At 37.0% G+C, this 15,451-nt stretch overlaps 1 protein-coding gene across 1 annotated transcript; it reads left to right on the top strand.

The window, feature by feature from the left end:
* The first annotated feature begins 7,982 nt into the window (after positions 1–7,982).
* LOC106158052 (uncharacterized) lies at positions 7,983–10,123 on the top strand. Its single transcript, XM_013533889.2, has one exon. It carries the CDS (start codon positions 8,224–8,226, stop codon positions 9,253–9,255), a length of 1,032 nt encoding a protein of 343 aa, XP_013389343.1. The 5' UTR covers positions 7,983–8,223; the 3' UTR covers positions 9,256–10,123.
* The last annotated feature ends 5,328 nt before the right edge of the window (positions 10,124–15,451 follow it).

Here is a 15,451-nt window from a genome sequence, read left to right as displayed (position 1 = left end):
ACTTATATTTACTTAAATCGTTCTAATGATAATAAAAGCAAAATGGTAATTGTTCTTAAATGAGCTTTTTCTGATTGATTAACACTGCAAATTATACTTGCATAGGAAGTGAACAATTCAGCGCAAAATTCCCCCGTTTAGAATGTTTTTCATCACATTTTATAATATTTCCTTTAATACCCGAATGTCTAGTTCATCTTCTTCATTCATTCAAAAATTTATTCGAAGGCGGTTCCTTCCTTTATTTCATAATTTTGCTGGTTTCGATAAAACTACAAGACTATACTCGGTAGATCAGAATTCAGGTAGAATTAAGGGTCTGGAAGCACCAAATCCTCCAGAAAACAAAATGAATTGGAAATTTGCAATAATAGTTGCTTTTTTAAATACAATAATAAAAACGTATCAAAAAAGGTAACAGAACTGTTTCCCGCCAAGATGGCACTATTCTGCAGATCTTTTCACATTTCGTGTTTGTAAGACTTGGTTTTTCAAGACAAAACGTTTATTTTCATTTTTTATCACCCTTTCCTCTTTATTTTAGTAGGGCTTCTCTTAGCAAAAAAATTAACGCATCAATTCAACATTTTGCAGTGACAATTTGAATTCTCTAAACGATAGGTGACCCTTGAGACTTCTTCTTAATGTACAATAGCTTTATTTTGATAAAAAAATGCATAATTGAGGTAACAATCAAAATTATTTACAGTGACAATAAAAGTATAATTTCAACAAATAAAAATGTAGAACCGAAACTATTCGGTTAAGATTCTGCCCGTGTGAAAGAAACCTAAAGATATGCGAGAAGTCACTGCAGAAACGTTATTTCGTAACATGTTTACCTTCTTTTATTCCGCGATGTTATTTAAAACTGTAAGCAAATTGATCTTTGTTTGTCTAAAAACGATGTCATCGAGCTTGTGTATAGTGAGTTCAGCTCTAGGGGGAATTACGTGAGCTCTGACATCTAATCGTTTGTGTATCGCACGCCCTCGGTCTGTGGTTTTCCTGATATTTCATCCGTTGCGACGATGACCAATCGTTTCTGATTGACGGATTTTGCAAAGGAGTCAAATTCTTCACTTTTCATATGGTTTAATCAGCGAAATGCGAGTCCCTGTCAAATCCGTGTTTTGTTGATACAAAAAATAAAGCCGGTCTATTCTTCCCCATGTTCATCAACATTGAGGAAGAAAGGTGGGTTTTCATAGTGCAATCAGCCGTGTATTCTCTCTGCTTACTTTTTCTTCTGATTGTGGGAGGAGCAATGGCAGGTCTGGGAATTGTTACCAAAATAACAACCACGTACACAACTATCGACTAGAATACAGCACACTTACAATTAATTATTGTGGTGTCACAGTGGGCCCAATTGAAATACATAACACTAGGTCAAAGTGTAAAAATAACATTTTCAGTTGCCAGCCCATTTTTCAGGCTTGATGGAGTTAAACGGGTAAACAGGGCTCATAATTTGACAAATATTTTTTCTGCTCGGCCCCACATGCAGTTAGCCACCTCTTAACATACAGGTATGCAGAGGCTTTTGTCGAGAATCAAATATAAATATATATGAAATAATAGATGGCCTGAGAAAGACTGAAGAGAACAAGGAAAGGAAGGAGTTACAACTGTTTTGGTTGACGACAGCGTGATTTGATATGGCATGTAGGACACTTAGGAATGTAACATTTCTTGTTGTTCTCATATTTGGGACCAGCTGCAGCTGTAACCGACAGAAAAAAAATGACTCACAATGTTTGTTCATATTTACGTGCGATCGTGTCTCAAAACATCTTCAAACTCGTCCAGAAACATTATTTTATCGATTAGCAGTTAAGGTATTGTTAGTCCTATTCCATCGAGATTGACTTGTACTTTCATTCTGATTCTGAATGTGTCACTTTTTATAGAAATTTCCAATATCAGCACATAAACGAAATTAACAATTATATGAAATATATTTAAAGGACATTAATAAACAAAGTTTAGAGTCGTTTTGATAGGAAAAAAGGTTTTGGATTACATTACAATTCACGGTGTATTCTGTGATGGTTCAAAAAGAGAGAAATGACGTTTAAAATAAACCATTAAAAGGCAATGCAAGCCCACCTTTGATTTTACTCAATCTTAATATTAAGGCCAAAGCAGGTGGAGGTAAATGTATCCATGTTGGAGTGAAATTACTAAAATCATAGAACAGATTAATCCTTATAAATGTACGTAGTGGCGAGTCGCGTAATGCTTGTGAGTTAATCCCTTCTCGACACTTACAATGGTGTAGTAAGCGGTCGATTCTTCTAAAGGTGCAGTATCATCCACTTTGAAGTGTCTGTAGTGCGTGTTTGCGGCTTCCCTCTCTTAATCGACGGCCTGAAGGGGTGTATGGTATCAAAAGTTGAAGATTAGCTGAGAGTAAAGGGCCGAAACCTCATGCCTTTACAACTTTGCAATACCCTTGCTACCACTAAAGAAACGCCAAGCGTTGTTCCAATACTTACAAAGCCTATCGTCCAACATACGCAGGCCATGCTAAGCCCGTTTCTCTGCCGCTTAATCTGTCCTTGGAGAAAGGGCAGTGGTGGCCACTGCAGATAAGAAATTGATGTAACAAAAGTGCTTTCTATTTCAGAAGATATCAGTAGAGACATAATAAGCTTAGTGGCCTCCAGTTATGCTGTTTTCACTGAAAATATTGTTGCTAAATGCGTGTATTGAGAAGGGATTTTACCACCTCTTCGCATCCAGGTGAGAGAGATGGTTAAATCCGTCACTTACCCGTGATTTCGCGGACTGGAACAAAACCTACAATAAAAGTCCCTTGTTGTGGAGGATTTGAGTAGACAGGTGTGTGGTATTTCTATTGCTACGTGGTTTTCGTTAATGGCATGAAAATCAATTAGATCACTACGTTGGATCTTGAGTTTTCCTTTTCGTTGAGAATGACGCCGGGAAAAACCTTTTCTGTTCCAGCATCTTGAAATATTTTTCTTATTATTAATTTAAATGATAAGTACATGTACATGTAGAATAAAATGCATGTTATACGATCCTCCTCGTATCGATGTCGTTTTAATTGATCTGAAGTTAAAATGTGAAATTTCTACATCATATCTTCCTCTTTATAACGATGTCATAAAGCTTAAATGTAATTTTAAAGAAAATATTTCGTAGATAATACATTATACTTTATTTGGTAGACAGACGGAAGCTTGGTGGGTACGATGTCCACTTACGGGTGCATCACAAGTGAAACCAGAGAAAATAACTTGCGGAGGACCTGTGACAATAGCACAGCCAGTTTCTGTTCTTTTCGTTTTCAGGACTTCGGCGACAGTTCATGTTTATCCTATCACCTGTATCTACCTTTGTTAGCATCTGTGTATACACCGCGAGCGCTTCAAACCGGGGAAGCACTCGCTACCCTGTAAGACTAAACATCTTCTTTGATTGAGAATTTATCGAATAAATGGGAGGGGGAAATTAGCGGTTGTCCCATTAAGTACGTTGAAATATTATGTGGAAGAAAAGAAACAAAAAGAGATGTAGTTTCAAATGGAGAGTGAAAAACATGAAAATAATGTTCGGGTTGTGAGGGTGGGCTTTAAATCTCTTTAAATGTTAATATTGCATGAATTGCTTTTGGGACAAAAATGAATTGTTCCAAACAAATTAAAACAATATTAAATGAATGAAAAAAATAGTATTATTATTATTAGAATAATTTGTAGTTCATATGCATATAAAATAATCATAAATTTGCAATGTGTATTTTGTTCCATTACTAAGATTTTTGTTTATAGATTTATAGATTTTTCATCTTATTAATTGAAGCAACCTTTTTACTTTTCTTTTTTTAACTCTTTCTTTTTTTTTTTTTTTACTCTTTCTTTTTTCAATTACCAAAAAAATCTATTAAAGACAACGTTCCGGCCGTCGGTTCGCGGTTAGCACACCGCAATCAGTATAGAATTTCCTAGCCACTATCAGCTTCATCAATTTGTACTAAACCTGTTGTCGTGAACAACTTAATTAAGGTGAGTTGTTTGAGGACCCTCTCTCCTACCTTTGTGTCAACGAGTACACATATTTGTCCTTTACTGTGCCAAAGGACAAAAGAAAATACAGTCAGAATCTTGCTGCCTTTAAATATTTTTTCGGGCTGCACATAAGTCGATTATCATGGACCGGTCGCTATTGTATTCCCTTTACGCCCCTTTTTGTGAAGTATCAGTTCGTGTTTTCTGACCTAGTGATCATATTTGTTTCGCTAATATTGAACTAGATTAAGCCTATCGTTTGACTCGAGGGCTACTCCAAATGAAAGTCGCAAACAATCTAAAGATGAGAACAAATATGATAGGAGGAAAAGAACAGGATGACCGCATATTTTCAATTGCTGATTTCTCGAAATGCGTGAAATTGCCGAATTTGTCGAGCAATGCACCTGTAATGGCATGGCAAAGAAAATTTACGTAACACTCTCGCAAGCTTAGTGACAAGGAGCTACACCTTTTATACAGAAGCAAAGTGCATTTGTTTGAAATTGAAATTTATAACTGAGTAAATATTTTCCATCTAATCCTTTCTGGTCGCTTTAGTGGTCATCAATGTGCCATACAAAAGAGTAATTCCATTACAAATCGCCCCTTTTTGTTCCTTTCTACCCACTTTTGCTATGCCTGGGGCACAAGAAAGATGCACCGAAAAGTCCCCACCGTCGGGCAAATTGGCAAATGATTTGGGGAGAAGAAAAATAATTCTTCTTTAAAAATGGTTCATTGTTCTATCTTATAATCAGGTTGCCACAATAATACATTAAGGGTGTATTTTAGACGCTTCTTTCCCATGTGAGTCTAAAAACGCAATTGATTATACTCTATTACGTGAAACCACAAAACTCTCACCGTTTTCGCGCCTCTCAAGCCTCCCCCTCCCCCTGTAAATTGGGGGGACCCAGAGCACGAGTCAGGTAGCTTCTGACCCATATTGTGTTTCAAATACTAAGCTGGCCAATAAACACATTCGCGGCTACAATCCTTCAGATTTAATCATTTTACCCGATGAACGCTAAAGCGAGTGAGGTGATTGAAATAACGCGTCAATAAGGTGCACTATCCTAGCGAGCGGTGTGACGATCGATCTGAAGAGTAGTCCTAAATCTACGGATTGTATTTTTGCCCATATCCTCTTACATTCTCAGTAATTTAAGTCTTAGTAAACTTACTTAAGTCAATGATAAGCAGTATTAAATTCAAAATCTGTAAAATGAGGTGCAATGTTTATGAAAAATTTTCTTATTTGCATTTTGTAGGCAAATAATGAGTCACAAGATTTGGTAAAACTAATGGACAAAAATGCCCCCAGAAACGAAGAGTATTACCCGTTTTAATGCGTCTTTTGTTTTTACCGGATAAATAAATCAATAAGTTCTGATGAAGCTGTCATCGATACGGGGTACTTTTGACACCTGAAAAATGACCACTTTATCAAGCGTTGATCAGATTTCATGAGTCTGACCACAGCGTTTCGGCTTTCTGTAATCATCATTTGGATTACGTGAATCATCACGCGTTTTGCATGAACTGCTCCTTTCATCTTCATCTAAAGGTGTGGGGACAATATCAAGGTAGACGCAGTCTGAAGGACTTGAAATCCCCATTTTCAGTCAATGGTTTTGAAAATTTCAACAAACAATTCATTAGTCAATCTATATATTTTTTCTTCATGTGAGTTTTCGTGAAAGAGTCAATAAGTAGTTTTGCTTATTGTGTTGTATTGATTTAACGTTGTGGGTATAAGATTTTGCATTAACATAATCAAAAAATTCTGATTCTTCTGGCAAATTTTGAAAAAAAAATAATGCTGGGTACAATTCAATTTGAACAGACACAAAGTGACCTACGTGATATAAAAAATGTAAAAATGTAAATAATCAGAATTATTTTGGTATGATCAAGCTCAAGTACCTACATCTCTTTGATCGTGTTAATAAATCTTAAAAGCAGTGGCATTATTTCGAAAAAGTAAGAAATAATTTGTTTGATAGTTTGATAATACCCTCAGCAAAGTAACCAGGAAATAAAATTCTCCAACGGATGACAATTAAGCATTTCAGAAAGATGCGCTGATTTATATCTCTGGTGACACTCACTGCCAACCTGTAATTAGCTTACGGGGCATAATTAACTTGTTCACTTAAGAGCAAAACTTTCACTTTGACAGCGCACGTGTGCGAACAATTACCAGTCACAAGAAAAGGTAGATAATTTGGTAGTTGGGAACAACTTGGACAATTTGTACTTGACAGGATCTTAAACAGCCTGACACCTTGGGCTGTGAATGTTCAGCCTCTCAATTACCTGGCTGCACGGTAATTAATCTAAGAGCTGTTACGTTAAAGAATGCCCTTTTTGGAAGCGATAGATTTGACATGAAGTGAACACAGTGGCCATGCTGCGTTTAGCGCAGTCAGTTATACAACCTGTCCTAATACCACTAAAACACGCTTTTCTACAGTATTGTACGTGGATTAAACGTGCTCGTGGAACTAGAAAAGACAGTCAATGTGAGCTGGCATTACTGTTTATACGACCCCCGAAGATGAAAAGTAGCAATAGCAAGGCAAACAGTGGCCGCTGTCCGCGGCATCGTGGCCACTTCTGGTCCCCGGGGCGTCTAGCCAGCGCTCAATCCTATTAATGCACCGCTAAAAGATCATTACGTGAAGTACATTAATTAATCGAATATTAATTCCTGTAACTACATGGCGCGCACGTTCCTCTAGAGCTGAGGGGCAGTGCGTGCAAATGTGAGAAATTTTCAAGAAATTTGACGCGTGGTCTCGTGCATATTACGTAATATAGTGATACTTCTGAAGTTTGTAGATGCTATTTTCCGTTTATGCAATTATGTTGCTCTGATTCAATAATGATTTCCCACATTCTTATTATCCATGGAAATTATAAAATAAATAATTCCTTTTCACCACTAAAAACCCCTACTGAAAATCGCAAGTGCCCCCACTGTAATGAAATTGAAACGGAGATCCACTTTTTACTGAAATGTGAAGAACATAGTGACAGAAGAATTAGATTAATGATACCTCCTGAGCAGAAAACAGATCATGATAAAATTCAGTGGCTGCTCAGTCCAAAAAGTGAATCGTGTTTGAGAACATTATATCTATATATAACTGAAAGTTTGAAAAAACGACACACCCACCAATAGCAATAGTCGTTTTATTCTGTGCTGCTTCCCAGTAATCATTCAATAAGTATTGTATAGCTTTGTATAATTGTTGCTAAGTTGTTAAGACTAGTGTAGAGAGCCTGTAAAATGTAATATGTATGCATTTTAGTGCTCAATAAAGATTATATTAAAATCGTTTGAGTTACGAATCTGAATAGAATGAAAAAATACGACGTACTCTTAATTCAACCGGGATTTATGACTTTATCATTAAAAAAAAAAACAACTGAAAATTTAGCCGGTTGGATAAATATATGGAATTGCTGACCGTCCATTGCACTGAAAACTGGGTGGTCAAACCACCTGTGGGAGAGATCAAAGTGTTTTCCAGGGGTTAATATCATCAAGTGGACAAATTGTATTTGTAGAGCTTTTCCCCCTACAAATTGGTCTATAATCTGCCTGGCACCCCCTGCGAACGTATTGGTCACTAATTTGGAAATGTGTCCAGGCAGAGCTTCCTTAACCCTCTTCTTTACACTCCCGTAACTTTCGGTACTTTTGTGTTGAAATGTACCCTGGACGTAGGTTTTTGTATTTTAATGCTCTTCACTTTGAAGCCTAATAAGCTGAAAGTTAATCCCTTGCTATTTGCTAGTTAAGACTTTCATTCAAACTCTCTAGCGCACCTGAGTGCCCCTCGCCCGTGGGAAGACAGGTGAAAGGGGGCGGTGATACGCATGCGCAAGCTACCCCAATATTTACTTTAAAAGTGTCAAAACACAAACCATTGCTCAGTTGGTGTTACGCATTTCTTCGTAGAGGACTGAACTTTTAAAACCGCAGAGAAAGTAGTCTGAAAAATATTGTGCATCTTGAGAAGTAATTTAACGAAAGCTGAAAAATTGGACAAGCTGTGATTTAAGCGATCGGAAAAATTTGAACAATACAGGCACGTTTTAAAAGAAAAAAATCAAGACTGATAAAACGCAATACCGAATTTAAACACGCGTTTTTGTAATATTCGCCAAGATGATCATGGAAACAGTCCCAAGCAATCTTGTTCAGACAGATCCAACCAAGTACACGAACACGAATGGAGGCGGCATTCCGCCAGAGAAGTCTTCCTGCATGATGGAGAACGGCGGCGGGATTCCAGGGATGACCGCCCTCAGCACGGACAACCACCCGTCCCCGTCCTACTCAGACGACTGTCACGACTCCACCAAGAGCCCAGACGACATTGATATGAGTAGCCACAGCACCGAGCTAGATGCCATGAGCGGTTACGGCGGCGGGTCCACTCTGTCGCAGCAGAAGCGCCGTTTCGCAGACGTGAAGCCCCCGTATTCGTACATCGCTTTGATCACTATGGCCTTGGAGAGCTCCAGTGCGGGCATGATGACTTTGAATGAGATCTACGCCTTCATCATGAACAGATTCCCCTACTTCAGGGAAAACCAGCAAAGATGGCAAAATTCTATCAGGCACAATTTATCTCTGAACGATTGTTTTGTAAAGATCCCGCGCGCACCAGGGCGCCCAGGGAAAGGGAACTACTGGGCGCTGCACCCGGCAGCCGGAGACATGTTCAGCAATGGAAGTTTTCTACGCCGCGCGAAGAGATTTAAGCTTCCCAAGTCTTTCAGGCCGAACGAAGCTCAGATCCAGCACGTTAATTCGTACGGTCACTTCAGCCTGTACGGAACCGCACCAAGCGCATACAAATCACCATACCCGTCCCTGAATCCTCTGACCGCTGCTCTGCCGTCATTTCCACAGGGACTGGCCCAGCCACAGTACGGCCTAGGAACGAAACCAGAGGCATGGAGCCCAAATACATCCACCCCCGGGTACACGTCCCCATACTATCCCTCAGCAGCCAACATGAACGTGAATATGAATATGAACAGTTCTCCATATTTTGGCGGAATGACCAACGTAGCGTCTGCTAACGCCCCCTTGCCAAGCTACGCAGCTTCTCTCCAACATCAGTCAGCTTACTCGGCGTCTTCGCAATATTCCAACCAGCTAAGGCACTTCCAGGCTGGGCAAACAGTTTAGACCTTTTCAACAAAGCGGACCGAACATTTAATTTATATCTGTTTAAGATTTTCAACAAAGCTTCTAAATCAAACTGCAGAGAAGATAGAGTGAAGAATGTAAGATATGTGATAAAAACCAAAGAATCTCAGTATTTCACGAAGATAATTAACGTGTATTCTCTTTTTAGTGGTTATAAATAGATAATTGCAAACGGATCAGCCCTACATAGTACACATGGGAGATTAATTTCTGAATGTTGTGAATATTCTTCTTATGCCAAAGTCAATTAATAGCGCGCGATGCCTTCGTTTTTTTATTATTATTGTAATTTAATTTTTCTCATTTTTTAAAAATTTAATTTTGTCATTAATTTTTTTATTACGCGCATTACGAGTTTATTTTTCACCACCAGTTTTGTCTCTGAGTATTGTTCCTAGAACATGGTAGTCACGGTAGTATTTTGTTATTGGACTTTTTTAAGTGTTGTTTTGTAAATCAAATTATCAATTCGTGTTCTGAGAACATCTGTATACATTCCATTCCGTTTATCTATATTGTTTTTAATAATTTTTGTCAAGGCAAAAAAGCGCGTATAATTACATTATTTCTTTATGCTATAAGAGAGGGGCGATTGAAATCATTCGTTAAAGTAGACTTTTTTAGATCTATTAAATCATTTAATGAAGAACAAGGTCTCATCGAAAGAAGTTTGCAATATGTTTTTTGATCAAAACGAGAATTTGCTGTACGTATTTGTGTCAATCGAAACATCATTAATTGTTGTAATCACATGTTGCAATCCTATATGTTTTGATAGCAATTGTTTTTCTCCTAGTCCTTTTAAGATCGTTACTATATCTGTGCAATAAAGGCACTTCATACTCATTATCTTATTCAGTGTTATTTCTGAAAAAAAAAACAGTCTCACCACTGAGAATTTCAGTTTCGAAATCGGATGAAATTGTGACTATACAAGTAGCAAAAAAAAAATAAAATAAATAAATAAATAAATAAATGAATAAAAAAGAAAGAAAGAAAGAAAAAAGAAAAAAGTAATGTGAAAAAATTTTCAGTTTGTCAGATAAGAACCTGACTGCAGCTATCTTTACTAAAAAGCATTATAAAATCACGTTTTGAGAAAAATTGTAATGCATGTGCACAAAATGGTAAAGATTTAGACTAAGAACGTTTCTGTTTAAAGTAGCTTTATGATATATTGAGGTTTGCAGTTCACGAACAATCCAATATGAGAAAAAAATACATAAACAAAACATTTTATTCATTTTTGAAAAGAATCAAATTCATATTTAAGGTTTTTAATTTCAGTAATAATTACAGGACATAAAATTACTGTGCAGTTTTAATCATACAGCTTTAAATGACTATGCAAATTATTCCAAAACCATATAATTCTGTTCCTTATTTATAGTAGCATTTTGTTGATATTTTTCTTCGCCAAAGGTTTATTGGCTAGCTATAAGTAGGTAAATAGACCTTTCACGTAAGTGGCTGGGCTGAAAATCGAGATGATTAGTCACTAATCAAGATTTCTATTTAAATTGTTCGTTCGTCATTAGTTAGTTTAGTGAGTCGTAGGTTTGTCTCAAATCCGTTTGTCAAACGTCGCTTACTTCTTGAATACTATTTTACTACTATTTTGTCATCGAATTAGGAAGTGGAAACCAAAACAAAACTGAAGAAGAAATATTTTCTGAGTAAATGATGTTTTTCACACTTTCGCCATCTTAATGCACTTGTGTTTTAATACAATATATTCTTAAAGTAATAATGAGTAGCTTATTGCACTTTACCTATACAACAAATGAAGTAGAAACAGAGGAGTTTCGATGTTTTTCTTTCTTTTGGTAAGATTAATAATTAGAATCAAAATTATATTTTAAAAAGTATGAAAATATTTTCTTGCAGTGAGTTTATGCTTTTATTGTTTATAAGAAGACCGGAATATGACACGTCTCTGAAAAAATAGGTTTATCTCGTTTCTTGACATTGGTCCTTAACCTTTACCAAGCACACAAGGTTTATTCAATAAAAATAAAAACAGCACTTCTCAAAATGTTTACCAGTCAATTTAAAATGTTTCAAGATGAGCTGTAAAATATTTCTGCAATCTCGAAAAATATTGGCGACTTTTTCGTGACCCTAAGTTTATAAAACATGGGACCTTCGCGAAAGATATTGTCACGGACTTCCTCCCTCATGGAAATATTTTCCCTGTTTTCCATATATTCTAAATCAATATATTGGCGGCTTAGGTTTCACTACATAAACAAGAACATGTATCTATTGAAACAGTTGTTACAATTCATCTTTGTGGATATAGCGACAGTAATACTTTCCATGAATCCCGTCTGTAAATTTTCTTGTTTGACAAAATCATTAATAGCTGTTATTTTTCTTGGAGCCATTAACTCGGAAAGTGAATTAATGGCTCGGATTCAAAGGACTCCATTAATTAAACTTGTATCTATTCTTCTAACAGATTTCCTGCCTGCAGCCATAATAGGCCAAATCGTTGTTTTCATATTCCTCACTAAGTATGATATAACAGTGAATTGGGCAACAGAAAGCGCTACATGGCAATAGAATCACTAGATTCAACAATCGAGCACTTACGAAGATGTCGCGTTGAATCGGAACTTAAAACGCCTTTTCTTTGCAGGTGTAAATATTTTGATTCTCGTCACTACCATATGTGGATAATTACGTGCTCTGGCGGTCCAGTCCTGTCGGTTTCTTCGGACAAGATCTCCAAATAAAAATTTTACTTCAGTCCGTCGATGCTTTTGAAATCTCGGCTCGGCGCACCGCCTGAACTTTGCAACCCAAGCCCCCTACTGCACCGAGTAGCCGGGGATCTGTTACGGTCTTCCAAGTTCTTTACAATTTTTGTAGGATAATGATCAAAACGCGCAGCGGGATCAAATGTTGCCTTCATGGTATGAAGAGTTAACGTGGTGATCTCACTCGAAATCTGATCCTCAATGACCGAGTCTTCTTCATGTTCTTTACTGATAATTGATAATGGTGGAGTATCTGATACGGGTTAATACGCACCCATTTTAGAGATTCAACAGATTACGCTTGAAGCAAATCGCCCGGCAATATTTTTGCGAGTCCAGTAAAGAGAAGTTAAGTTAATGTGTGCTCTCAGTTAACAACTAATGACCAAAGGATAGCCCCGTTTTCGGTAACATCAAATACTTGCCGATTTTTCGTCTCGTCAAGTTCAATAATATCATAGATATAATTGAAAATTTTCTTGTCCACCTTTTTTTTCCGGTGAATGCTATTAAAGAGTTGGGTCACTGGTATGTCAAATGACCAAATCTTAACAAACATTGAAGGATAAAGACATCCCCAAGATGACAAATGTTTTTTTTTTCTATAGAATATTTTAAAGAGTGTATCTATAAACACGTCTTGCCATGTGCAATTGAAAGTATGGCGTGCGAAAATGATTGTCCATCGCTGAGTATCCTAACTGGTAAAATTTCACATGCAACCTAAAAAGTAATGAATATCCAGAATGTGAAAGGTTAAAGTTATATAAACTTATTATGCGTTGAAAGGGCGAGGTTGCTGAATGCAGATCGGCCTGCTTTAACAAAACGGATTAAAAATATTTCTATATCTAATATTCCGGGGTAGTGGCTCGGAAAAGGTGCCCTCACGGTCAGAACGCATTAACAATCTCCCGGGAGGAGAAGGCCATGTAATGGAAGAATCGCGATCGGTCAATATTGGTTGGCAATTGAATGAAGTAATAACGTTTTTAAGTGGGCTTTTCACAGGGTAGCAAATTTAACAAGGGTAGCATTATGTGATCCCCTCCCCGAGTATTGGTTGAATTGTATCCTGTGACCGCTTGGTCATTGTCCACGGCTGACGCCTCTCACGTTACATCGGTCAGCCAATCTTGACAAACGGGACAGAAATAATAGTAGAAACACGAACTTCATTACCCCAAGGGTGAGCCTAATGAGAAAATTATTTACTTAAGCTCTTTGATTTGAAAATTCAATATTTTCTTTGGTCATTCTTCGTTGTTGTGGCTTTGAAAAGGTAAAGTTCTGGACAAAAATGCTCCGTGCCCCACAGATTTAAATCATGCATTAAGTTGACACCGAGTGAATCAGTACATTTTTGGCTGCTGACAAAGTTGCAGCTAATATAAAGAATATAAGGAAATATCAAAAAAGGGAAAACTTTTCACATACATCATACAAACATTTTGATAATGTTTTAGTATTGCAATGGTAAAGTTAAATTATTCGACTTACTAAATACATATTTTTATTATAAAGCCTTTTGATATTACCGTAATTCTAACGTCAAATTAACATCAAGCGATTAATAAAAAGTAACATGCGAGTATTCATTCATCAGTATCAATCCAGAGTAAAAAAAAATGCGGTGGAAAAAAGGAATAATAATAACACAAAATTTCTTGTTGAATTGAAAATACGTACAAAGCTTATAGTTGAACTTGTTTATTCAATTTATTTATTGCAAATAGTCCTTTTCGCATACAGTTCAATGCTAAAATCTCTCCAGGGGGTAGCATTCAATCAAATGCTCATGTGAGAAAAAAAACACGTGTACATTCATGTTTTGCAACTGTCAGCTAGCCAATTATGCGCACCTGTCACTTTTACACTAATTTTTTTCGTGAATTCTACAAGTGCTTACCAACAGAAATGTATAAAAAGTGGTACTAAGGAATTACTCGCAAGAGGTGTAACTTGTACTCCTGGGAAAACGAGAGATGTAATCGAAACCTAATAAAGTTGGGCGACGAGAACTTCTCTCCAAGTCAACCTGGGCTATTTACTCATCCAAAACTAAACATTATCCCAAGCCCCTGAAAGACGTCATGAAAGAGAAAGATACTATTTCGACCACCCGAGATTAAAAATATTAAATAAACCGTGAATGATTGAATAACCGAAGTTTTTACTTTCCCTTCCAAAGTAGCCCCGTGATTGTTGTATCTGCAAACACAATCAACAATGCGTTTTGTGCGCAGCACAATCATGGGTCACGTTCTCAGTGGAGAGAAGTTAAGGGGGGGTCGGCAAGTCAGATTCCGCAAAACGTTATGCATGCAGGTGGTGACACCGCGCCGTCTCCCCTTTCTGCTGGAGACGATGATACAGCTGCTGAAAAATAAAACTTTGAATGGGTTGAGGTTGTTTTTCGCCTCTGCGAGACACTGGGAAAGTATGCCAGAGGTCACTCGTAGCAATCTGGTTCACGATGTTATGGAAACCCTTGGTATTTATAAGCAGACTAATGATAACACTCTTTAGTATCTGTGAGAAAAATAGTTACTTACAGTGTGTTATTCAAGTAATGACATTAAATTCATAGATACGAAAAAGCTTGCTTTAAATATTTTTCAAATAACTAAAAAAACTAGTGTAGGAATTTTGATTTGTTAAAAAAAAGACTCGTGTGTTGTTCAGATTGAATACAAAAAGAAAATTTAAATTTAAGAGATGCTTAAAAAGCACGACAAGCTTAAGCAATTTGTGTTGGCGCCTGCCTTTGCCGCCGGTGTCCTATTTGACGGCAGAAGTTACATGTAGGCCTACGTGGGAATGAAAATATCAATTGATTGACTTCAATGCCAAGCAGAAAACCTCAAAATTCGGGATCAAGCACGGAGGTTCATTATGTCAAGCGAAAGATGGCAATAAAATTGTGCTCGCTCAGGACGATAATAAAGAGACATAGAAAACCAGTTAGGATGGAGTGCTCTGCATGAATAAGGTAAAAAAGGCATTAAGGGGGGAACGTCGAAAACGTGTCCAAATTCCACTCCCATGGATTATTTCACGCTAATAATTCGCCCGTAAGCCTTTAAAGTTTAATTTAAACAAACAACGTAACCAAAGGTCTATCACGTGCCATCGCCCATGATTTCAAAGACATTAGGATTTTTTCGTTAGTTTTAAATGTTTGACAGGAAATACACTGTCGAGTTTCTACTTGTAAATTCTGATGTTAACAGAACCTCTCTTATCTCTGCAGCTGTTGAATACTGAGCAGAACCTTATGTCATTACTGAATACTTCTATATCTTAAATTATGATCAGATATAGTTTTTTTCTCAACAACGTCAATTTGATAAACATGTAAAGGAATTAAGAGCTTATTTATTATTTATCTTGGGTCTGTTCAGATGACTGCG

The sequence above is a fragment of the Lingula anatina genome, chromosome 1 (genome assembly GCF_051362555.1).
Source record: "Lingula anatina isolate TDL-2025a chromosome 1, LinAna3.0, whole genome shotgun sequence".
Taxonomy (NCBI): domain Eukaryota; kingdom Metazoa; phylum Brachiopoda; class Lingulata; order Lingulida; family Lingulidae; genus Lingula; species Lingula anatina.
The sequence above is the reverse complement of the archived record's forward strand: the minus strand, read 5'-3'. Positions and strand labels throughout refer to the sequence as shown.